Source organism: Bombina bombina, chromosome 4, assembly GCF_027579735.1.
Source record: "Bombina bombina isolate aBomBom1 chromosome 4, aBomBom1.pri, whole genome shotgun sequence".
Lineage (NCBI taxonomy): Eukaryota > Metazoa > Chordata > Amphibia > Anura > Bombinatoridae > Bombina > Bombina bombina.
In genome coordinates this window covers 174,865,673-174,889,084 of record NC_069502.1, presented here as the reverse complement: position 1 = coordinate 174,889,084, position 23,412 = coordinate 174,865,673, and the positions used below count along the sequence as shown (strand labels likewise).

General features: G+C 41.2%; 1 protein-coding gene across 2 annotated transcripts in view; it reads right to left on the bottom strand.

Annotated features, from left to right (window-relative positions):
• KIDINS220 (kinase D interacting substrate 220) overlaps positions 1 to 23,412 on the bottom strand; it is a 404,332-nt gene that overhangs the window by 322,260 nt on the left and 58,660 nt on the right. For both annotated transcript variants that reach the window (XM_053709711.1, XM_053709712.1), the window contains exons 4-5: positions 4,469 to 4,567; positions 283 to 381 (exon numbers count right to left, since the gene is read on the bottom strand). In XM_053709711.1, the coding sequence (XP_053565686.1) occupies positions 283 to 381; positions 4,469 to 4,567 (198 nt within the window). The remainder of the gene's footprint in view (positions 1 to 282; positions 382 to 4,468; positions 4,568 to 23,412) is intronic.

Here is a 23,412-nt window from a genome sequence, read left to right as displayed (position 1 = left end):
TAATAAAATCAAGATTATTTAGTCACCAAGGTTATAATAATCTGAATTAACGGCCACACACATTTGTATCTTTTCATTAACTCAACAGATGTGTTCAGCTAGGACCCAGTAGTGCATTGCTGCTCTTTCAACTAAGGATACCAAAAGAATGAAGCAACTTTTATAATAGAGGTAAATCCAAAAGTAGTCTAAAATTGTATGCTCCATCTCAATCATGAAAGGAAAAAAAAATAGTTTCATGTCCCTAAAAAATAAAATCATTAGTAGTAGTAAACCACTTACCAAACCAGTAATATTTGGATTGGCTCCTTTGGAAAGCAGAAGATCCACAACATCAGTGGAGCCTTTGTAAGAAGCCCACATAAGGGCGGTCCAACCCCCCTATGAAAAACACAAAAATAAAGTTATCTTACACCACTGTAATTCACTTACTGACCACCCACCTGACCCATATACACAGTAGCTAGAAACAAAGATTTCTAATACAGTATATTTATTATTAATAAAAAGATTTAGTGCATGCTTATTGGGAGAAGCTATTTTTTTTTGCTAATGATCAAAACGGTGTTAAAAGAACAGGTAAATAAATGTATTTGTTTATTCTATGAGTGTGCTACCATTTAAACACAGGGTCAATAAAACCTACCTATAAGCTTGCTTGTTCTAGACAACAATACATCATGTGACAACATATTGCACAGCATAGCAGCCTTCTTGGACGCTAAGGTATTAAACTAAAGTTATCCCAAACAGGGACAAAGAAATAATTTTCAGGTATATTTCACATAGAACCCAAGTGGCTGTGTATGGCCAGCAACCGTTCTCATAATTCTTAATAAATGAAAAGGGACAACGATACGAATAAATACGTTTGATCAATAGTAGTCAGCTATGAAAATTCATTAGATAATCATTAAAGCTATAGACATTACACATTAATGTACATTTCCATAAATGTAACAGAAAATAAGTTCTATCAAACAACACAGTTAATGTGATGCCTTGCAAAAGGCTTTAATAAAGTCTCATATTTTTTTTTTTAAATGTAATTCATTTTAACACATTGGTTAAGGAAGCAATGTAATGGAAAAAAACAAGGGTTTAAAATCAGCACATTGAACCCCCCCCCCCATTTGCACTGGACCCAATAAGGTACTGACAGTCAGTAAATAGAATAAGAACACTATACCACATCATAGTACTGACAGGCACACCATGTATTTTACAAGCACAAAGCTGACAGTCAGTAAATAGAATAGGAATACTATACCACATCACAGTACTGACAGGCACACCATGTATTTTACAAGCAAGAAGCTGACCGTCAGTAAATAGAATAGGAACACTATACTACATCACAGTACTGACATGCACAACATGTATTTTACAAGCAAGAAGCTGACCGTCAGTGCTATGATGTGGTATAGTGTTCCTATTCTATTTACTGACAGGCACACCATGTATTTTACAAGCACGAAGCTGTCAGTCAGTACATAGAATAGGAACACTATACCACATCACAGTACTGACAGGCACACCATGTATTTTACAAGCAAGAAGCTGACCGTCAGTAAATAGAATAGGAATACTATACCACATCACAGTACTGACAGACACACCATATATTTTATAACCACAAAGCTGACAGTCAGTAAATAGAATAGGAATACTATACCACATCATAGTACTGACAGGCACACCATGTATTTTACAAGCAAGAAGCTGACCATCAGGAAATAGAATAGGAACACTATACCACATCACAGTACTGACAGGCACACCATGTATTTTACAAGCAAGAAGCTGACCGTCAGTAAATAGAATAGGAATCACCACATCACAGTACTGACAGGCACACCATGTATTTTACAAGCAAGAAGCTGACAGTCAGTAAATAGAATAGGAATACTATACCACATCACAGTACTGACAGGCACGCCATGTATTTTACAAGCAAGAAGCTGACCGTCAGTAAATAGAATAGGAATCACCACATCACAGTACTGACAGGCACACCATGTATTTTACAAGCAAGAAGCTGACAGTCAGTAAATAGAATAGGAATACTATACCACATCATAGTACTGACAGGCACACCATGTATTTTACATGCACAAAGCTGACAGTCAGTAAATAGAATAGGAATCACCACATCACAGTACTGACAGGCACACCATGTATTTTACATGCACAAAGCTGACAGTCAGTAAATAGAATAGGAATACTATACCACATCACAGTACTGACAGGCGCACCATGTATTTTACAAGCAAGAAGCTGACAGTCAGTAAATAGAATAGGAATACTATACCAAATCACAGTACTGACAGGCACACCATGTATTTCACAAGCAAGAAGCTGACAGTCAGTAAATAGAATAGGAATACTATACATCACAGTACTGACAGGCACACCATGTATTTTACAAGCAAGAAGCTGACAGTCAGTAAATAGAATAGGAATACTATACCACATCACAGTACTGACAGGCACACCATGTATTTCACAAGCAAGAAGCTGACAGTCAGTAAATAGAATAGGAATACTATACATCACAGTACTGACAGGCACACCATGTATTTTACATGCACAAAGCTGACAGTCAGTAAACAGAATAGGAATACTATACCACATCACAGTACTGACAGGCACACCATGTATTTTACAAGCAAGAAGCTGACAGTCAGTAAACACAATAGGAATACTATACCACATCACAGTACTGACAGGCACACCATGTATTTTACAAGCAAGAAGCTGACAGTCAGTAAATAGAATAGGAATACTATACCACATCACATTACTCACAGGCACACCATGTATTTTACAAGCAAGAAGCTGACAGTCAGTAAATAGAATAGGAATACTATACATCACAGTACTGACAGGCACACCATGTATTTTACAAGCACAAAGCTGACAGTCAGTAAACAGAATAGGAATACTATACCACATCACAGTACTGACAGGCACACCATGTATTTTACAAGCAAGAAGCTGACAGTCAGTAAATAAAACAGGAATACTATACATCACAGTACTGACAGGCACACCATGTATTTTACAAGCAAGAAGCTGACAGTCAGTAAATAGAATAGGAATACTATACCACATCACAGTACTGACAGGCGCACCATGTATTTTACAAGCAAGAAGCTGACAGTCAGTAAACAGAATAGGAATACTATACATCACAGTACTGACAGGCACACCATGTATTTTACAAGCAAGAAGCTGACAGTCAGTAAATAAAACAGGAATACTATACCACATCACATTACTCACAGGCACACCATGTATTTTACAAGCAAGAAGCTGACAGTCAGTAAATAGAATAGGAATACTATACATCACAGTACTGACAGGCACACCATGTATTTTACAAGCACAAAGCTGACAGTCAGTAAACAGAATAGGAATACTATACCACATCATAGTACTGACAGGCACACCATGTATTTTACAAGCAAGAAGCTGACAGTCAGTAAATAAAACAGGAATACTATACCACATCACATTACTCACAGGCACACCATGTATTTTACAAGCAAGAAGCTGACAGTCAGTAAATAGAATAGGAATACTATACATCACAGTACTGACAGGCACACCATGTATTTTACAAGCACAAAGCTGACAGTCAGTAAACAGAATAGGAATACTATACCACATCATAGTACTGACAGGCACACCATGTATTTTACAAGCAAGAAGCTGACAGTCAGTAAATAAAACAGGAATACTATACATCACAGTACTGACAGGCACACCATGTATTTTACAAGCAAGAAGCTGACAGTCAGTAAATAGAATAGGAATACTATACCACATCACATTACTCACAGGCACACCATGTATTTCACAAGCAAGAAGCAGACAGTCAGTAAACAGAATAGGAATACTATACATCACAGTACTGACAGGCACACCATGTATTTTACAAGCAAGAAGCTGACAGTCAGTAAATAAAACAAGAATACTATACCACATCACATTACTCACAGGCACACCATGTATTTTACAAGCAAGAAGCTGACAGTCAGTAAATAAAACAGGAATACTATACCACATCACATTACTCACAGGCACACCATGTATTTTACAAGCAAGAAGCTGACAGTCAGTAAATAAAACAGGAATACTATACCACATCACATTACTCACAGGCACACCATGTATTTCACAAGCAAGAAGCTGACAGTCAGTAAACAGAATAGGAATACTATACATCACAGTACTGACAGGCACACCATGTATTTTACAAGCAAGAAGCTGACAGTCAGTAAATAAAACAGGAATACTATACCACATCACATTACTCACAGGCACACCATGTATTTTACAAGCAAGAAGCTGACAGTCAGTAAATAGAATAAGAATACTATACCACATCACATTACTCACAAGCACACCATGTATTTCACAAGCAAGAAGCTGACAGTCAGTAAATAGAATAGGAATACTATACCACATCACGATGCTCCAGGTTAGCATTGTAGTTCAGCAACTCCCGTACAATTTCCAAGTGTCCTTCCTTGGCAGCAGAAATCAGAGCAGTCCAATTATCCTTTAATAAAAGGAAATGCAAGATTAGTATGTGCCATGTAGTAGAGAACAATACACTACAATGCAATAGCAAAAGTAGGGACATATAAAGAAACCTACCAAATAATCATACCAAGTAGACATTTGGCAGTTACTATGTGTGAAAATCAACTACGCTAGCACTAAAATAAGAGACCGCTTTGCCTCTGAGATATTTAGCTAATGACTGTGTACACCAACTATAAAATTATAGGATGTGAAATAACCACGTGATCCGGAGGAACTTCATCATGTTGTGTACCTGCTCAGCAGCCTACAGGAATGCATTAACTACAAATGTCAGAAAAATGACGTCACTGGTTTTAGAAAATGTATAAAGTCTACAAAACAATGTTGTATTTCATAGCAAAGAGAAGCGAGGATAACAGAGAGAGAAAAATAAATTAAAGGTTTTAGAAATAAGAGTTGGTGATAGTGAGCATAATATTGTAGGTTTCATATTTTGCTTTCTAACCCATTTACTGTACAGTGTAAGACCCAAAACGTCTTAAGTGTAATTACAATGAAACAAAAAGCTGCGTACAGACCACTGTACAAAATATGTACCCTGAGGTCTACCAAGTAACTTCACTTAGCTCTCCAAGTCATGCTCCAAGCTTTTCCAGAGGTAAATAAACCTTCAGCCTCTTACAATTTTAAGGGGTAGTAAACACCTTATAATTACAGGACATTTTTGTTGTGTTTGCATAGAATCACATATTTGCCAAATAAAAGGGAGCAATATAAATAACGTACAATATAAAGTTGTTTCATTATGCATGTTATAAAACATATTATATAAAAACCTCAAGGTGTTTACTGTCCCTTTAATAAAAAAAACTAATTCTTTATACAATTTTATCTATATTTACTTATATGTTTACATTGAAATAAATAAAACAAACACTTATCCATAGATGAACTGTGAATATAAAACAAACCTTAAAGGGCCTTACTGCTCAAATATTTTCTGCATATGAATGAGCAGCACCTTACCTTACTACATTCCCTGCACTGCAGTAGTGCAGGTCTTGCTAACAGCAGCAAGACATTATTTCTGCCTCCCTCAGTAGTGAGGCTGCCCAGAAATAGTGCTACAGAAGTCACCCCAAGGCAAGTGATTGCAGGGACACAGTGTCTCAGTGACTGCATGCCTGTCAGTGAGATGCTTCCATCAGATCAAAGTGTATCTCATGCTATTGCTGGATGCCTGCATGTGAGGCTATCCAGCAGCAATACAGTAACAGTCACAGTGAGCCTAGATACTGGCATGCTACAATTCATGCTAGCATCAGGCTCGATCGGGTTGATTTCCGGCGATGTCTGTCCGCCTGCTCAGAGCAGGCGGACAGGTTATGGAGCAGCGGTCTTTGTGACCGCTGCTTCATAACTGCTGTTTCTGGCGAGCCTGCAGTCTCGCCAGAAACACGGGGCATCAAGCTCCATTGTGTGTTTTGACCCCTTCCGTTCTCTCCCTGTTATCATCTATGTCAAAGTGTTACAATTTATTTTAATAAAGTGTATATTTTTCTTTTATAAATTTTAATAAAGTGTATATTTTATTTTAATAAAGTGTTTTTAGTTTGTTTAATTTTTAATCCCTAAGGTAGATTGGTAAGGGCAGATCGATTAAAACTGTATGCAGATGAAACCTGGACAATGATTTTAACTGAACATAGACAAACTGAAACAAGTTGGAGTAACCTGAAATATTTCTTAGCAGAGATGCCTCTAAGCAACACATCAGACTAAGAGGTCTATTTATCAAAGGTCTTGCGGACCTGATCCGACAGTGCGGATCAGGTCCGCAAGACCTCGCTGAATGCGGAGAGCAATACACTCTCCGTATTCAGCATTGCACCAGCAGCTCACAAGAGCTGCTGGTGCAACGCCACCCCCTGCAGACTCGCGGCCAATCGGACGCCAGCAGGGAGGTGTCAATCAACCCGATCGTACTCGATCGGGTTGAATTGTGGGAATTCAGCAGTCTTTAGACCGCTGCTTCATAACAGCTGTTTCTGTCGAGTCTGGAGACTCGCCAGAAACACGGGCTCCATACGGAGCTTGATAAATGGGCCTCCTTATCCTGAAAACAGTATTGAAGCAGATATTTGTGTACTTTTCTTGTTGAGATAATACTTTGCTAAAACATCTTCCACAAAGTGTCTGTCACTTGATGAGATGAAGTTCCTCCTGTGTGTAAATAATGTGATCTAACTATCTACCAGTGTATGCTACCTTAAAGGGACATGAGACCCAAGAATTTTCGTTCATGATTTAGGTAGAACATTTTAAACAACTTTCTAGTTTACTTCTATTATCAAAACTTAAATTATGCTTACCTGATAATTTTCTTTTCTGCAGATAGAAAGAGTCCACTGCTGCATTCATTACTTTTGGGAATTCAAAACCTGGCTACCAGGAGGAGGCAAAGACACCCCAGCCAAAGTCTTAAATACCTCCCCCACTTCCCTCATCCCCCAGTCATTCTGCCGAGGGAACAAGGAACAGTAGAAGAAATATCAGGGTGAAAGGTGCCAGAAGAACAAAAATATCAGACGCCCCACAGAAAAATACGGGCGGGGAGCTTTGGACTCTTTCCATCTGAAGAAAAGAAAATTATCAGGTAAGCATAATTTAAGTTTTTCTTCATAAATGGAAAGAGTCCACAGCTGCATTCATTACTTTTGGGAAAACAATACCCAAGCTATAGAGGACAATGAATGCAGCTGTAGACTCTTTCCATTTATGAAGAAAAACTTAAATTATGCTTACCTGATCATTTTCTTTTCTTCAGATGGAAAGAGTCCAAAGCTGCATTCATTGTCCTCTATAGCTTGGGTATTGTTTTCCCAAAAGTAATGAATGCAGCTGTGGACTCTTTCCATTTATGAAAGAGTCCACAGCTGCATTCATTACATTTGGGAAAACAATACCCAAGCTATAGAGGACAATGAATGCAAAAATGGGAGAGTACAAGAGGTGGCCCATTCTGAGAGCACCAGGCCTAAAAACCCCTACCTAACAACATCCCGCTTCATCCGAAGCCGAGAACAACTTTGAAAAAAGAAAAGGAAAAGGCCCAAGGACCCTGACAGCAGATAGTCCACAAGCCTTGCTAGAGACCGCAGGAACTAGACTCGACTGAGTCAACAGCCTCCAGGAGTCCAGCAGTCGGTCTCCAAACAACACACCCCTTACTAAAGAAAGGGCACAAACTAACGTATTCTTCCACAAAGAAGAAAAGACACAGAGAAAACATGAATGTTCTTGTAAAGCGCGGCTAATCTCCCTTAAGGGACTCAAGGCGCTGCTCATCTTATCAACCTCAAAAGGAGGAGGGCTGAGTAGACCAACAAACTTGCAACCCTCGGTTTGCTACAGCACAGAGTAGCCACAGTGCATTAATATTAGTAACTACAGACCAACAGAGACCCACCAGTCTCAAAGAAACAAGGGAAGGCAACGCCCAGAACCCAGAAATACAGAAGCCACGGGAAAAGGCCGGGAGTCTGAAACAGAGAGGGTCTTCCCCTAACACAGTGCAACCGCACTCTAAAAAGCAACTGAAGACAAAGGTCCCCAAGTCGCAAAAAGGTAACTCAGAATACCAAAATATTCAGAAACGAAACCTCGAGCAGCAAGCTCAGATAGGTTTGATGAACACCACCTGAAGCAAAAACACTGCACGCTGCAATCATGTAAAAATTACTCCGAAACTTAAATACTTGCAGGGCAAGCAGAAACCAGCTGAAGATAGGATCCTTCAGATTGCTAACTATCCACCAACCAGCGGATAGCGTTGCAGGCTATCTAAGAGCCGGCAGTCCTTCCCACAAACCTTGAACATAGAGAAAGGAGAAACCTCAAGAGGCTTACCGTACCTCAAATGCTCCGAGGACGAATTTAGCAGAGCAACTGATCTCAGATCCAGCTCCAACACCGGACCAGCCAAAGCGACAGACATGTCTGACAGACAGAAGGGACAGAAAGACTCCAACCACAAGCCCCCAGGGAATGGAAAGAAAAAGGAGAGACTCACCCACCCCAACAGAGCTCGGGTGCCAAACAATCCGCTCCTCCAAAATAAGGCACTCCAAAGGAGAACCCCCTGGGACCTGAAACAGAGAAAAGTGCAATAGATCTGTAGGAAGACCACAGCTCTCTTAGACAGTCTCTACATAGAGAGATCAAATTCCAACAGGTGGAACAGAGCCCACAGAGCAGCAGATGCTGCCCCTTACAGAAATAAGCCACCTGATCCAACCTCCTACACACAGGGCAGGACAAAGACCCTCCATAGAGAGGAAACCCCAGCTCATAAGGAAGACAAACCATCCCTTCAAAAGGAAAGGGCACAGATAAGAACAGCGTACATGTCCACAAGACATGAAGCCATAGTATGAAAAACACGGACCAAATGAAAAAATCATTCAGACACCACTGTTGACCCAACAGAGAAAAAACTCCCCATGAAGAGGAGCACGCTGCATCCGAAGGACAAGTCAGGCTTTAAAGTTTATAACCAGTACCCGAAGGTGGATGTGAACTCTGGCCTTCCTGCTTGCAAGCCCAATGAGCTAGCCCCTATGTCGCAACATAGGGTCCCCGAAAAAATGGTCATCCCGAACCAGTCTACAGGATCATAAGTCTCCAGACATCCAAGAAGGATCCAAGACAAGAACCCTGGACCCGGGACCCAGAATTGTCTTAGAACGAACGACACCCCCATGGAACACAAGATACCCCGTCTGAAGCAATCAGACTCACAGGGGATGAAAACCGGGAAACCTGGAGAACAGGTACGTGACTCGCTCGTAATTCCCAGACCAAAGGGAAGAGAACACCCTTAGCCAGAAGGTGCAGGCAGCGACAAAGTCACGCAATTTCTCTAGAGCCTAAAGGCCCCAAGAGCAACATTAAGGGAAATGAGAAAGAGAACAGAGTCACCCGAAAGAGAGTAGAAAGAAAGGCTAGTCTCCATAATCCTTTCAGATTAACGTTCCAGTGGACCACACCCAAGGGAGAAGAATGCAAAGCATCCCGAACTCATGCAGAAAAACATCCCCTAAGCAAAAAGCTTGGAAAAAGAGACAACAACTCCTATCCCCCCTGATATGGAGACGACTAACTCCCAAAGGAAGACAGAGCCTCGCGGCCTTCACTTCCTAATTAAGAAGCCAAAACCGCCAGAAAAACCAGACGAAGTCCAGAAAGTCTCGACCCAAAGGAAGAGAACCTCTAAAAGGAACAAGTCCTAAAAGGATACTTCTAAAGAGACCATGAAAGACAAAAACTTAAGATCGGCGGTATGAAGGACCTAAATCCTCCAAGCCTCCAACCCACAACAGGAAGGAACACTCTAGTTCCAGGAAAAATCGGAAACGACTGAGCATGTCGCTTGAAAGGCAAATGAGGACTGAACCAATCCCCCATGCCCCTAAGCAACCACGGAAAAGGCGCCACGTGTCTGAACTAGGCATCAAAGACAGAGGGATTTGTACACAGTCAGGACCAGCCTGAAACCAAGGGCCCCAGCACTGTCAAGGCCACATAGAGTCTCCCCCGAGATGGAGGGATAAAGAACAGTCAGACAGACTTTTGTAAACAGTGCGACCACAAAATCGCGAGTATCAATTCCAGAGAAGAAAGTTCCCGAAGGAAACATCACACCACAACATGAGCTTTAGACCAAATAAAAAGCATCCTCACCAGATGAAAATAAATAAAAGAATAAGGCAACCCGTAGGTTATTGCCCAGGAAGAACGAACAGACCCGCATGACCAGCCCAACAGGGGTCCGAGACTTCCAAACTCAGAACTGGAAATGGATACACAAATAACTATAAGAAGATTACTTCATCCCCTTATGTCTATGCATGGAAGCCAGTCGAAGATTAAGACTTAGAAAGACCCATTGAGAGTGGGATCCGCCAGCAACTCCAAAACGTGCCTTAGTAGAACACAAAGGCACGCCAGTCTATAACGAAAGGCACAACATACCTCCACTGGGAAAAAAGAAAACACTGGCCCCAAAGGTTGACCCCCTGTGGCCTCAGGGGCAGTCGCTCCCCCGTAGGGCTGAACTGGACCAGGCGAACCCATGCCTGACGACCCCCGGTAAACGGAACACGGACAATATCGTAAGCATACTCCTAGGAGGTGCAAATGCGCCGTGTCATAACCTCCGGTGGGAACAGGCCACACTCCCTAGAAGGAAAAGTAGAGTTTGGGTTACCTGCATGTGTAGTAAGAGTTGGTGGTAAAGAACTCATCTCGTGAGAAATAGAATCCCCAGAAACGGATGGATCAGTGGGCACCCGATTCCCCGATCCCGAGGAACAGAACACTTTAAAACGGCATTCGGAACATAAATGATGGGCATGTATCAACCGGGTCAATTCATATTCTTCGCAAGAAGTAGAGTCTGAATCAGAGACATCCGCCTCCAAAAAAACATAATTTATGCTTACCTGATAAATTTATTTCTCTTGTAGTGTATCCAGTCCACGGATCATCCATTACTTATGGAATATATTCTCCTTCCCAACAGGAAGTTGCAAGAGTCCACCCACAGCAAAGATGCTATATAGCTCCTCCCCTAACTGCCATATTCAGACATTCGACCGAAAACATGCAGAGAAAGGAAAAACCATAGGGTGCAGTGGTGACTGTAGTTCAAATGAAAAAATTACCTGCCTTAAAGTGACAGGGCGGGCCGTGGACTGGATACACTACAAGAGAAATAAATTTATCAGGTAAGCATAAATTATGTTTTCTCTTGTTAAGTGTATCCAGTCCACGGATCATCCATTACTTATGGAATACCAATACCAAAGCTAAAGTACACGGATGATGGGAGGGACAAGGCAGGTACTTAAACGGAAGTTACCACTGCCTGTAAAAAAAACCTTTCTCCCAAAAATAGCCTCCGAAGAAGCAAGGTATCAAATTTGTTAAATTTGAAAAAGTATGAAGTGCAGACCAAGACTCCGTCTTGTAAATCTGTTCAACAGAAGCCACATTTAAAAAAGGCCCAAGTGAAAACCACAGCTCTAGTAGAATGAGCTGCAATCCCTTCAGGAGGCTGCTGTCCAGCAGTCTCATAAGCTAAATGAATTATGCTTTTTAACCAAAAAGACAGAGAGGCTGCTGAAGTCTTTTGACCTCTCCTCTGTCCAGAATAGACAACAAACAAGGTGAACGTTTGATGAAAACTGTAGTAGCTTGTAAGTAAAACTTTAAAGCACAAACCACGCCCAATATTGTGTAATAGACGTTCCTTCTTTGAGGAAGGATTAGGATACAAGCATGGAACAACTATCTCTTGAGTGATGTTCTTGATAGATACCACCTTAGGAAAAAACCCAGGTTGGTACGCAGGACTACCTTATCCGTACGAGGACCAGATAAGGAGAATCACATTGTAACACAGATAACATGGAGACTCTACGAGTCAAGGAAATAGCTACCCAAAAGGAACTTTCCAAGATAAAGATTGATATCTATGGAACTAAAAAGGTTCAAACGGAACTTCTTGAAGAGCCTTAAGAACCAGGTTTAAGCTCCATGGTGGAGCAACAGTTTTAAACACAGGCTTGGATCTAACCAAAGCCTGACCAAATGCCTGAACGTCTAGAATACCTGCCAGACGCTGGTGCAAAAAAATAGACAGAGTAAAAATCTGTCCCTTTTAAGGAATTAGCTGACAACCCTTTTCTCAAAAACATCTTGGAGAAAAGAAAATATCCTGGGAATCCAGGCTTTACTCCATGAGTAACCCTTGGATTCATAACAATCAGATATTTACACCATATCTATGTTCAATTTTCCTAGAGACAGGCTTTCACGTCTGTATTAAGGTATCAATGACTGACTCGGAGAAGCCATGCTTTGATAACATCAAGCGTTCAGTCTCCAGGCAGTCCATCTCAGATTGATTCTATTTAGATGGTTGAAAGGACCCTGAGGTAGAGGGACCTGTCTCAGAAGCAGAGACCGTGATGGAAAGGATGACATGTCCACCAGATCTGCATACCAGGTCCTGCGTGGCTACGCAGGCGCTATCAAAAACACCAAAGCCCTCTCCTGCTTGGTCTTGACCTCAGAAGGAAATCCCACTCCCCCGGAAGAAAAGTCTGACGACTTAGAAAATCCACCTCCCAGTTCTCAACACCTGGGATATGGATAGCTGATAGACAAGAGTGAGTCTCTGTCCAGTGAATTATTGTAAGACTTCTAACATCACTAGGGAACTTCTGTTCCCCCTTGATGGCTGATGTAAGCCACAGTTGTGTATATTATCCGACTGAGTATGATGTACCTCAGAGTTGCTAACTGAGGCCAAGTCTGAAGAGCATGGAATATCACTCCCAGAATATTTATTAGAAGGAGGGTCTCCTCCTAAGTCCACTATCCCTGAGCCTTCAGAGAGTTCCAGACTGCATCCCAACCTAAAAGGCTGGCATCCATTGTAACAATTGTCCCATCTGACCTGCGGAAGGTCATACCCTTGGACAGATGGACCCGACATAGTCACCAGAGAAGAGAATCTCTGGTCTCTTGGTCCAGGTTCAACAGGGGGACAAATCTGTGTAATCCCCGTTCCTCTGACTGAGCATGCATAGTTGCAGCGGTCTGAAATGTAGACGTGCAAACGGTACTATGTCCCTTGCCGCTACCTATTAAGCCGATTTCATTCATGTACTGAGCCACCGAAGGGCGCGGATGGGATGAAAAACACGGCAGAAATTTAGAAACTTTGACAACCTGGACTCCGTCAGGTAAATTTTCATTTCTACAGAATCTATCAGAGTCCCTAGGAGGGAAACCCTTGAGATTGGGGATAGAGAACTCTTTCCTTGTTCACTTTCCACCCATGTGATCTCAGAAATGCCAGTACTACGTCCGTATGAGACTTGGCAATTTGGATGTTTGACGCCTGTATCAGGATGTCGTCTAACTAAGGGGCCACTTCTATGCCCCGCGGCCTAAGGACCGCCAAAGCGACCCCAGAACCTCCATAAAGATTCTTGGGGCTGTAGATATCCCAAAGGAAAGAGCTACAAACTGGTAATGCCTGTCTAGAAAGGCAAACCTGAAAAACGAAGGTGATCTTTATGCATCACAATGTGAGGATAAGCATCCTTCAAATCCATTGTAGTCCTCTATTGACTCTCCAGGATCATAGTTAAGATGGTACGAATAGTTTCCATCTTAAATGACGGAATTCTGAGGAATTTGTTTAAGATCTTTAGATCCAAAATAGGTCTGAAGGTCCCCTCACCTTGGGAACCACAAACAGATTTGAGTAAAAACTCTGTCCCTGTTCCTCTCTTGGAACTGGATGGATCTCGTACACAATGTAAGAATGCCTCCTTCTTTATCTGCTTTGCAGATAATTGTGAAAGGCGAAATCTCCCCTTTTTTTGGGGGGGGGGAATCTTTGAAATCCAGAAGATATCTCTGGGATATAAATTCCAATGCCTAGGGATCCTGGGCATCTCTTGCCCACGCCCGGGCGAAGAATGAAAGTCTGCCCCCTATAGGATCCGTTACCGGATAGGGGTCCGTTCCTTCATGCTGCCTTAGAGGCAGCAGCAGGCTCCTTGGCCTGCTTATCTTTGTTCCAGGTCCAATTGTCTCCAGACCGCCTTGGACTGAGCAAAAATTCCCTCTTGTTTTGCCTTAGAGGAAGTGGATGCCACACCTGCCCTGAAGTTTTAAAAGGCACGAAAATTAGACCTTTTTTGGCCCTTGATTCCTATCCTGAGGAAGGGCATGACCTTTTCCTCCAGTGATATAAGCAATAATCTCCTTCAAACCAGGCCCGAATAGGGTCTGCCCCTTGAAGGGAAGTTAAGTAGCTTATTTATTAAAGTCACGACAGCTGACCATGATATAAGCCATAGCGCTCTGCGCGCCAGTATAGTAAAAAACAGAATTCTTAGCCGTTAGTCTAGTCAAATGAACAAAGGCATCAGAAAACAAAGGAATTGGCTAGCATAAGCTTGTCAAATATATTCATCCAATGGAGTCGCTAACTGTAAAGCCTCATCAAGAGACTCAACCCAGAACGCCGCAGCAGCAGTGACAGAAGCAATGTATGCAAGGGGCTGCAGGATAAAACCCTGTTGAATAAACATTTTTTATCCATTGGATCTAAAAAGCACAACTGTCCTCGCCAGAGGTAGTGGTACGCTTAGCTAGAGTAGAAACTCTTCTCTCCACCTTAGGAACTGTCTGCCAGAAGTCCCGTGTGGTGGTAACTATTAGAAAACATTCTTCTAAAAAATAGGAGGGGAAGAGAACGGCACACCTGGTCTATCCCATTCCTTATTAAAAAAAAAAATTTTTTAGTAAACCTCTTTAGGTATTGGAAAAACATCAGTACACACCGGCACTGCATATTATTTATCCAGTCTACACAATTTCTCTGGCCCTGCGATTGTACACATTCATTCAGAGCAGCCAAAGCCTCCCTGAGCAACAAGTGGAGGTTCTCAAGCATAACTTTTAAATGTAGAAATATCAGAATCAGGTTAAATCATCTTCCCTAAGTCAAAAAAAAAAAAAAAAAAAAAAAATCACCCACAGACTAAGCATATTGTGAGGTAGTATCATACCTGGTTCTTAAAGCGTCTGTATGCTCTGTATCTACCCCCAGAGCTATCTGCTTTCCTTCTGACTAATACTGCTGCCAGAGTATTATTCACCACCTTTGCCATGTCTTGTAAAATAAACGCTATGGACGCACTTGATGTACTTGGCGCCATTTGAGCGTGAGTCCCTGAAGCGGGAGTCGAAGGGTCTGACACGTGGGGAGAGTTAATCGGCATAACTTTCCCCTCGACAGAATCCCCTGGTAAAATAAACGCTATGGGTGCCCTTGATGTACTTGGCGCCATTTGAGCGCGAGTCCCTAAAGCGGGAGTCAAAAGGTCTGACACGTGGGGAGAGTTAGTCGGCATAACTACCCCCACGACAGAATCCTCTGGTGATAATGTTTTTAAAGACAAAAAATGATCTTCATTGTTTAACATGAAATCAGTACATCTGGTACACATTCTAAGATGGGGTTCCACCATGGCTTTAAAACATAATGAACACAGAGCTTCCTCTATGTCAGACATGTTAGAACAGACTAATAATGAGACTAATAAGCTTGGAAAACACTTTAAATCAAGTTAACAAGCAAATATATAAAACGTTACTGTGCCTTTAAGAGAAACAAATTTTGTCAAAATTTGAAAAACAGTGAAAAAAGGCAGTAAAACAAACGAAATTTTTACAGTACATGTAATAAGGTAACAGAGCATTGCACCCACTTGCAAATGGATGATTAACCCCTTAATGCAAAAAACAGATAAAAAAAACGACATAGACGTTTTTAAAAACAGACACAACAAAACTGCCACAGCAGAGCTGTGGATTACCTTCCCTATAAAAGATTTTGGAAGTCTTTTTAGCCCTTTAGAAATGTCCTGTAGTATTCATGGGACTGCTGAGGGAATCTGGATAATTCACTTTGTAATTTTAACTGCGCAAAAAAGCGCTAAATTAGGCCCCTCCCACTCATATTACAACAGTGGGAAGCTTCAGTTAACTGTTTCTATGCAAAATTTAAGCCAGCCATGTGGAAAAAACTTAGGCCCCAATAAGTTTTATCACCAAACATATGTTAAAAACGATTAAACATGCCAGCAAACGTTTTAAAACACATTTTTACAAGAGTATGTATCTCTATTAATAAGCCTGATACCAGTCGCTTTTACTGCATTTAAGGCTATACCAACATTACAGTGTTATCACCAATGTACGTTAAAAAACGATTAAACATGCCAGCAAACGTTTTAAAACACATTTTTATAAGAGTATGTATCTCTATTAATAAGCCTGATACCAGTCGCTATCGCTGCATTTAAGGCTTTACTTACATTACTTCGGTATCAGCAGTATTTTCTTAGTCAATTCCATTCCTAGAAAAATATTTTACTGCACATACCTTATCTGCAGGAAAACCTGCACACCATTCCCCCTCTGAAGTACCTCACTCCTCAGAATGTGTGAGAACAGCAAATGGATCTCAGTTACGTCTGCTAAGATCATAGAAAAACGCAGGCAGATTCTTCTTCCAAATACTGCCTGAGAAAAACAGCACACTCCGGTGCCATTTAAAAATAACAAACTTTTGATTGAAGAATAAACTAAGTATAAATCACCACAGACTCTCACGACCTCCTATCTATGTTGAGGCTTGCAAGAGAATGACTGAATATGGCAGTTGGGGGAGGAGCTATATAGCAGCTTTGCTGTGGGTGGACTCTTGCAACTTCCTGTTGGGAAGGAGAATATATTCCATAAGTAATGGATGATCCGTGGACTGGATACACTTAACAAGAGAAATCAGAATCCTCCATAACTGGGACACCGAATAAAAATTGGACCAATAAGACAAATCTAAAGGGCACCATACACCCCCAATGGCTGAGGCACTCACCACCTCCAGAGAACCGGACACCAGCGGACCAGGATTTCACCGTTGCCACACGGTCAGGAAAGCAGAAATGGGATCACAAGGTAAAACGTGCCGTTCATGCAAAAGCGTGCCCAACCGGAAAGGCTGCGTCACTAGACATAGGCCGTTATGTTCCAAAATAGCCATGAGCCGAAGCAACACTACACAGTAGCAGACAGAATCACATAAGAAACATGATTATAAACCCCCCTGGGTAATAATACCCCTCAGGAGATATTAACCCTCGATTCCTAGATACAAAAAGGAGCCACACTGATACCCTATGTTAAAGTTATCCCCGAAAGGTTGTAGCCCTTCTCGGATAAACAGTTGTAATTATAATACATCTATGATGAAAGTAACATGACATGATCTTATCGGAATCTACGCCGTGGAACAGGAACACGGCCCTTCAAGTGTGACAGATAGTAGCGTCGCTTCTGCCATGGACATGAGAGAAAAAAGCAGGCAGCTAAACTTGTCATTGCTGATTGCTTGTGGAGCTGTTAATATGAGTCAGGATTGGTTTTGCAGAAAGACTCTCCCTGCATCTCCGGACTCTAACTTTCACCCATGCCCTCACTGACAGGCTGACAGGACTACTTAAAACTCCAGTCCCATGCCGAAGAGTACTACCCTCCATAAGAGACTATCAAAAACTTCTGACACTTCTCTGCAAACCTACTGGGACGAAAGGCAAAGAATAACTTGGGGGATGAGGGAAGTGGGGGAGGTATTTAAGCCTTTGGCTGGGGTGTCTTTGCCTCCTCCTGGTGGCCAGGTTCTGAAATCCCAAAAGTAATGAATGCAGCTGTGGACTCTTTCCATTCACATGGTTAAGCCAATGACAATTGGTCGGTATATATATATTCAGCCACCAATCAGCAGCTAGAATCTAGGTTATTTGCTACTCCTGAGCTTACCTAGATAAACCTTTCAGCAAAGGATAAGAAGAGAATGAAGCAAATTAAATAATAGAAGTAAATTGGAAAGTTGATTAAAATGGTATGCTCTGTCTAAATCATGCATGTCTAATCATAACTTTACTTTCCCTATAACAATTAACCATTCCCAGAGCTAATAGGTATATTTGGTGCTCTCCCAAGTTTGTCTCAAACATGCAATGTGTTCATTGTGAATGTAGAAATGATGGCAACTTGCCCCTTACTAAGACATCTGGGTTCAGCCCCCCTTTTTAGAAAATGTAATTAAATTATATGTTGGCAAACTTTAGAAAATCAAGCTGTGAAGGTCAAGCTGTTTCAAACCACTTCAAATTAAATTATTTAACATAACTTTTTTTTACACATATTTGTTTTCAAAATCCCCTTTTTTTTTTTTTATTATTTAAACACATGAGGTAATAAAATTGATTGCCGCCATTCATTTTGTCTGAGAAGTGTGCCTAGACAGGCACAAAATTGCATGAGTACTACCTTCATTCTTAGTATTGAGACACGTTATTCAGGATGACCAGTAGGCAGGGTGGAAAAAAATCAATGATAAAAAAAATAAAAAAATAAAAAAAAGGATTTTTTTTTTTTTAAATTGGATGTTTATTATTTAAATCAGATTTTTTTATTTAATAGGATTTTTTAAAAATAAAATGTTTTTTAAAGAAAAATCTATCTAAAGATCGTTTCTATTTAAGATACATTATAATCATGAAATATAGATTTGTTTTTAATTAAGTAACAAGATGTTGTATATTCATGGCTGTAATGTTTGTTTTTTTGGTAAATTCCATTAATCCATTTACAATCTCATGCTCTCCCAAAGATTTCTGTTAAATTATTGTGGTCAATTTTTCTATCTTCAAGATGTTATCACATATTGGTTTTGTAGTTCTGTGAATTTGTGTCTAAAGAAATAACATGCCCTTTATCCACAGCAAAATGTTATAAAATTAACATACAGCGTTGATAGACCTTAAAGGGACATAATCATGAAAGATAACTAACTTAGAGATAGAAAATACAATTTTAGATTTATTTCTATTATCAGATTTGCTTCATTCTCTTGGAATCCTTTGTTAAAGGAGAGCAATGCTCTACTGAGGCCTAACAGAATACTTTGGGTGAGACAGTGACAAGCAGCTAGCTCACAGTAGTGCATTGCTTCTGAGCCTTCCTATGCACGCTTTTCAACAATGGATACCAAGAGAACAAAGCAAATTAGATAAGAGAAGTAAATTGGGAAATTGTTAAACATATGTTCTTTCTGAATCATGAATCCCTTTAATGCCATAGCTCCCGTGCTCTATATACAAAGAATCAACCCATAAGTTTCAAGAAGCTCACTGAATGAAGATTGTTTGGAGTGGAATATATCTGCACAAGGACCTAAGTATGAGGAGGGAGGGGTAAGCATTAAACATGAAAAAAAAAAGTTATGCTTTTAGTTAAATAAAACTATTTCAATTATTATTATTGTAATTTTTTTTTTCTCCTTCCAATAAAGTACAGGTGAAAAGTTGATCAAATGATTAACCAAAAATTAACTGGAGATAGTTCACCTCCAAATAATTTCATTCATTTCAATGATCCATTTATGCATATCTAATGATATATAATCAAATCAGTAATGGTCTGATATAACTGGGGGGAAATCTAAAAATGTATTATTCTAAAAATGAAAACCACTATTTAAAATCGGTCTTACTAACTAGTGATTTAAATCAAATCCACCATGCGGGAGTTGATGCTGTTCTGTTTATTTCAAATTCAGTATTGCCACAAAATCGTTTAAGCTCCATTTTTATATTTTATATTGCATAACTTTATCATAAAACAAGTTATTTTTACCACAGCAGCATTAATTACCCCCTGCATCACCTCACTACTGACAACGCATGTCTTCTGCCATCCGCGTTTACCCTCTACACACACCTCAATCCATCAGCACATAACTGCAGTCTCTCACTCAGCTGCAACCCGTTATGGTGTGCACCAAGCTCCACCGCTCCCTCAGTACATTTAAACAGTAGACTTCAGTTAGTTATTAATACTGCTCCATTATGTGGTTCTGCTCACACTGATTCTAGATTTTTCTCTTCACTCTTCTGTGTACCATTGCTTCCTGGCAATCAAGTAAGTCACCTAAGTACACTTTACACAACCCAGTGACACACACAGCATTTCCATAAGTAACTCTATAACTGCCTATTCATCTCAATTTCCATTTCTTATACATAGAAACATAGATTTTGTAGGCAGATAAGAACCATAGGCCCAGCCAGTCTGCCCCATATTTCCTAAAAGTATAAACTTATCTAGTTCGTAGGATAACCTTATGCTTATTCCAGAAATTCTGCAGTCTTCGTCATTACCACTTCTTGTGGAAGTTAATTCCATGAATAAATCCCCCTGTCTGTAAAACATAAATTATGCTTACCTGATCATTTCCTTTCCTTCTGTACAGGGAGAGTTTATTGCTGCTTCCTTACTTGTGGGAAATACTGAACCTGGCCACCAGGAGGAGGCAAAGACACCCCAGCCAAAGGCTTAAATACCTCCCCGACTTCCCTCATTCCCCAGTCATTCTGCCGAGGGAACAAGGAAGAGTAGGAGAAATATCAGAGTGAAAAAGGTGCCAGAACAACAAAATAAAATTTAGGGCCGCCCATCGGAGAACACAGGCGGGAGCTGTGGACTCTCCCTGAACAGAAAGAAAGGAAATTATCAGGTAAGCATAATTTATATTTTCCTTCTTAATACATGGAGAGTCCACAGCTGGATTCTTTACTTGTGGAAAAAGTATACAAAAGCTCCAGAGGTCACTGAATGCTAACGGGAGGGCAAAAAAGGAGAGGTGGCCCCGTTTTATCTGAGGGCACTACAGCTTGCAAAACCCTTTCTCCCGAAGGATGCTTCCACAGAAACAAATCATTTCATTAAAAAAAAAATACTTTGGAAAAAGAATGTGAGGCCCAGATAGCCACACTACCAGACTGATCCATAGAGGCCTCATGTAAAGGGCCAAAAAGGACGACACTGCTCTTGTAGAATAAGCCATAATCCTTTGAGGAGGCTTGTGTTCCGCTGTCTCATATGCCAAGCGGAAGACACTCCTCAGCAAACAGATAAGGAAGTCGAAGGTGCCTTCCGACTCCTTAAGCTTCCCAGATAGATAACAAACAGAGAAAAATCTGTCTATTCCTAAGTAGCCTGAAGATAAAAACTCGGGTAGAAATCCATATTCTGTGGAAAAATTTTCCTTCAAAGAACATATTCGTTTTTTCTTTGGCAGTAACACAACAGAAACTGAGAATCCATGCCTAAAGTACAATGTGTGTGAATGACATAAGAAAGAAACCACAATCTCTTGATTGAAGTTGTGAATTGACACGACCTTAGGAAGAAATCCTAACTAGGTTCGAAGAACATCCCTATTATCGTGGGAACACCAGATAAGGAGGGTCGCATTGCAAGGACGCAATCTCAGAGACTTCTGCACACAGAAGCAATAACAACTAATGTCAACCTCTTGCATAGGCTCAAAAGTATCCTGACGCAATCAAGAACAAGAAGTAAATTCCAAGGGGGAGCATCAGATCGACACCTCGGCCTGATCGTAGTCAGAATCCCAACCAAAAACTGTACATTCCCGAAGCTCAGCGAGCCTCTGGATTGGAACAGACAGGGATAAAACTGTCACAACAAGGAAACTAAACTACAAGGCCCTTTTCCAGACCCTCCTGTAGAAAGGAAAGAATCCTGGCAGACTTGATAGAGTGCCAGGACGAACCACACTCTTCACAAAAGAAAGAGGTCCTCTAACCCGCAAGGTAAATGACGAGGAATCAGCTTACGCGCTTGAAGGAGAGGACCTTACCTCTCAGAAATCCTTTCCTGGCTAAGACTAAGCGTAATCTCTTCGCAGTCTGCCTCAGAGAATTTAAGATCTGATAAAGCAAAGGGGCCCTGGTCCAGCAAAACCCTGTAACAAGGTAACCCTCATGGAGGGGAAGACGACGTCACCACTAAAAAAAAAACGCGAACCACGATCCTTGCAGTCGCGATTGAACAAGCAGTATCACTGACGTCTGCTCCAGCTAGGATTGAGCCACCCCTCGAGGAAGGAGTGAAATGGCGGAAAAAGGAAAATTTATATGGAACCTCCAAGGCCCCGCTAATGCATCCATTAGCTCCGCCTGAGGATCGCGAACCACAACCCAACTGTGGGTAACTAGGTAATGAAACAGGACGTCACAAGATTTTCATTCAGCGTCCCCTTCCAGAATAAAATATCTGAAACCCCTCGGATGAAGACCTCATCCCCAGATAAGGGGAATGTCTCTAAAGAACATACAAACCGGATGACCACTCCAGTGGATCGCTGATAGCGAGAAGTAGAGGGCCTATGCCTACTACCAAACCCATGATACTAGCCTCATTTGCTAGGGAGCCTCTTGTTCCCCTCAGATGGCCAAGCCTCCAAGAGTAGGACCAACAAGAAACTATAAACTGGGACTTACCCCAGTATTCAAAACATTCAGAGCAAAAATATTGCCTGAAGATCCAAAAAGGAAATGGGAGGGAAACCTCCTAAAACCATGGATCCCATGCCCTATAACACCAATCTGACGGGCTTGCGACCTAAGTCAAAAGTGCCCCGGACGAATTAAGAGATAGTCCCTCAGGACAGAGAGATCTGGACAAAGACACTAGAGAGCGAGTCTCTCAACTAGTAGCCCAGGTAAATCTGTTAAGACCGATTCAAAACCAGCACCACTCCACTTCCTCAGCATACACCAAGCCTCTGCTGAGATGAGACCTGGCAAAAAGAACAAAGTCCAAGATGGACCACATGACCATCAGTACAACCAAAACGCAGAGCCAGCGATGGCCTGAAGGAGGTCTGGAGGGCACGACCTGATGAAACTAACTCATAACTTCACAAGTCTGATAGAAGGTCTCTGTAGACTAAAATAGCATCTAGGAATCTCACCCCGATGCCTAACACCAGGGAACTCTGGAGTAGATTTCTTCCAACTCTCAGGAACGAGAAAGACAGATGAAATCCTTAATGTTCTTCAATCAGACGAGACTATGTTGATTGAATCAGAATCGTCTAAACAAGAGAATCTACCGCTAGATCTGGATTCTGGCAACTGCCAAGAATCCCTCGGTACCTAAAAGGCTCTGAAACCTAAACGGAGGAGCAATGTACTGGAAATGCTCGTCCAGAAAAGTCAACCTTAGGAACCGAACATGTTCCCTGAGGCGGAAAGAAAAAGGTATGATACCCTTCCCCAACAGACTGATAACTAAAACCTCACTACGTGAAAGACACCGGGAAAATGACTCCAA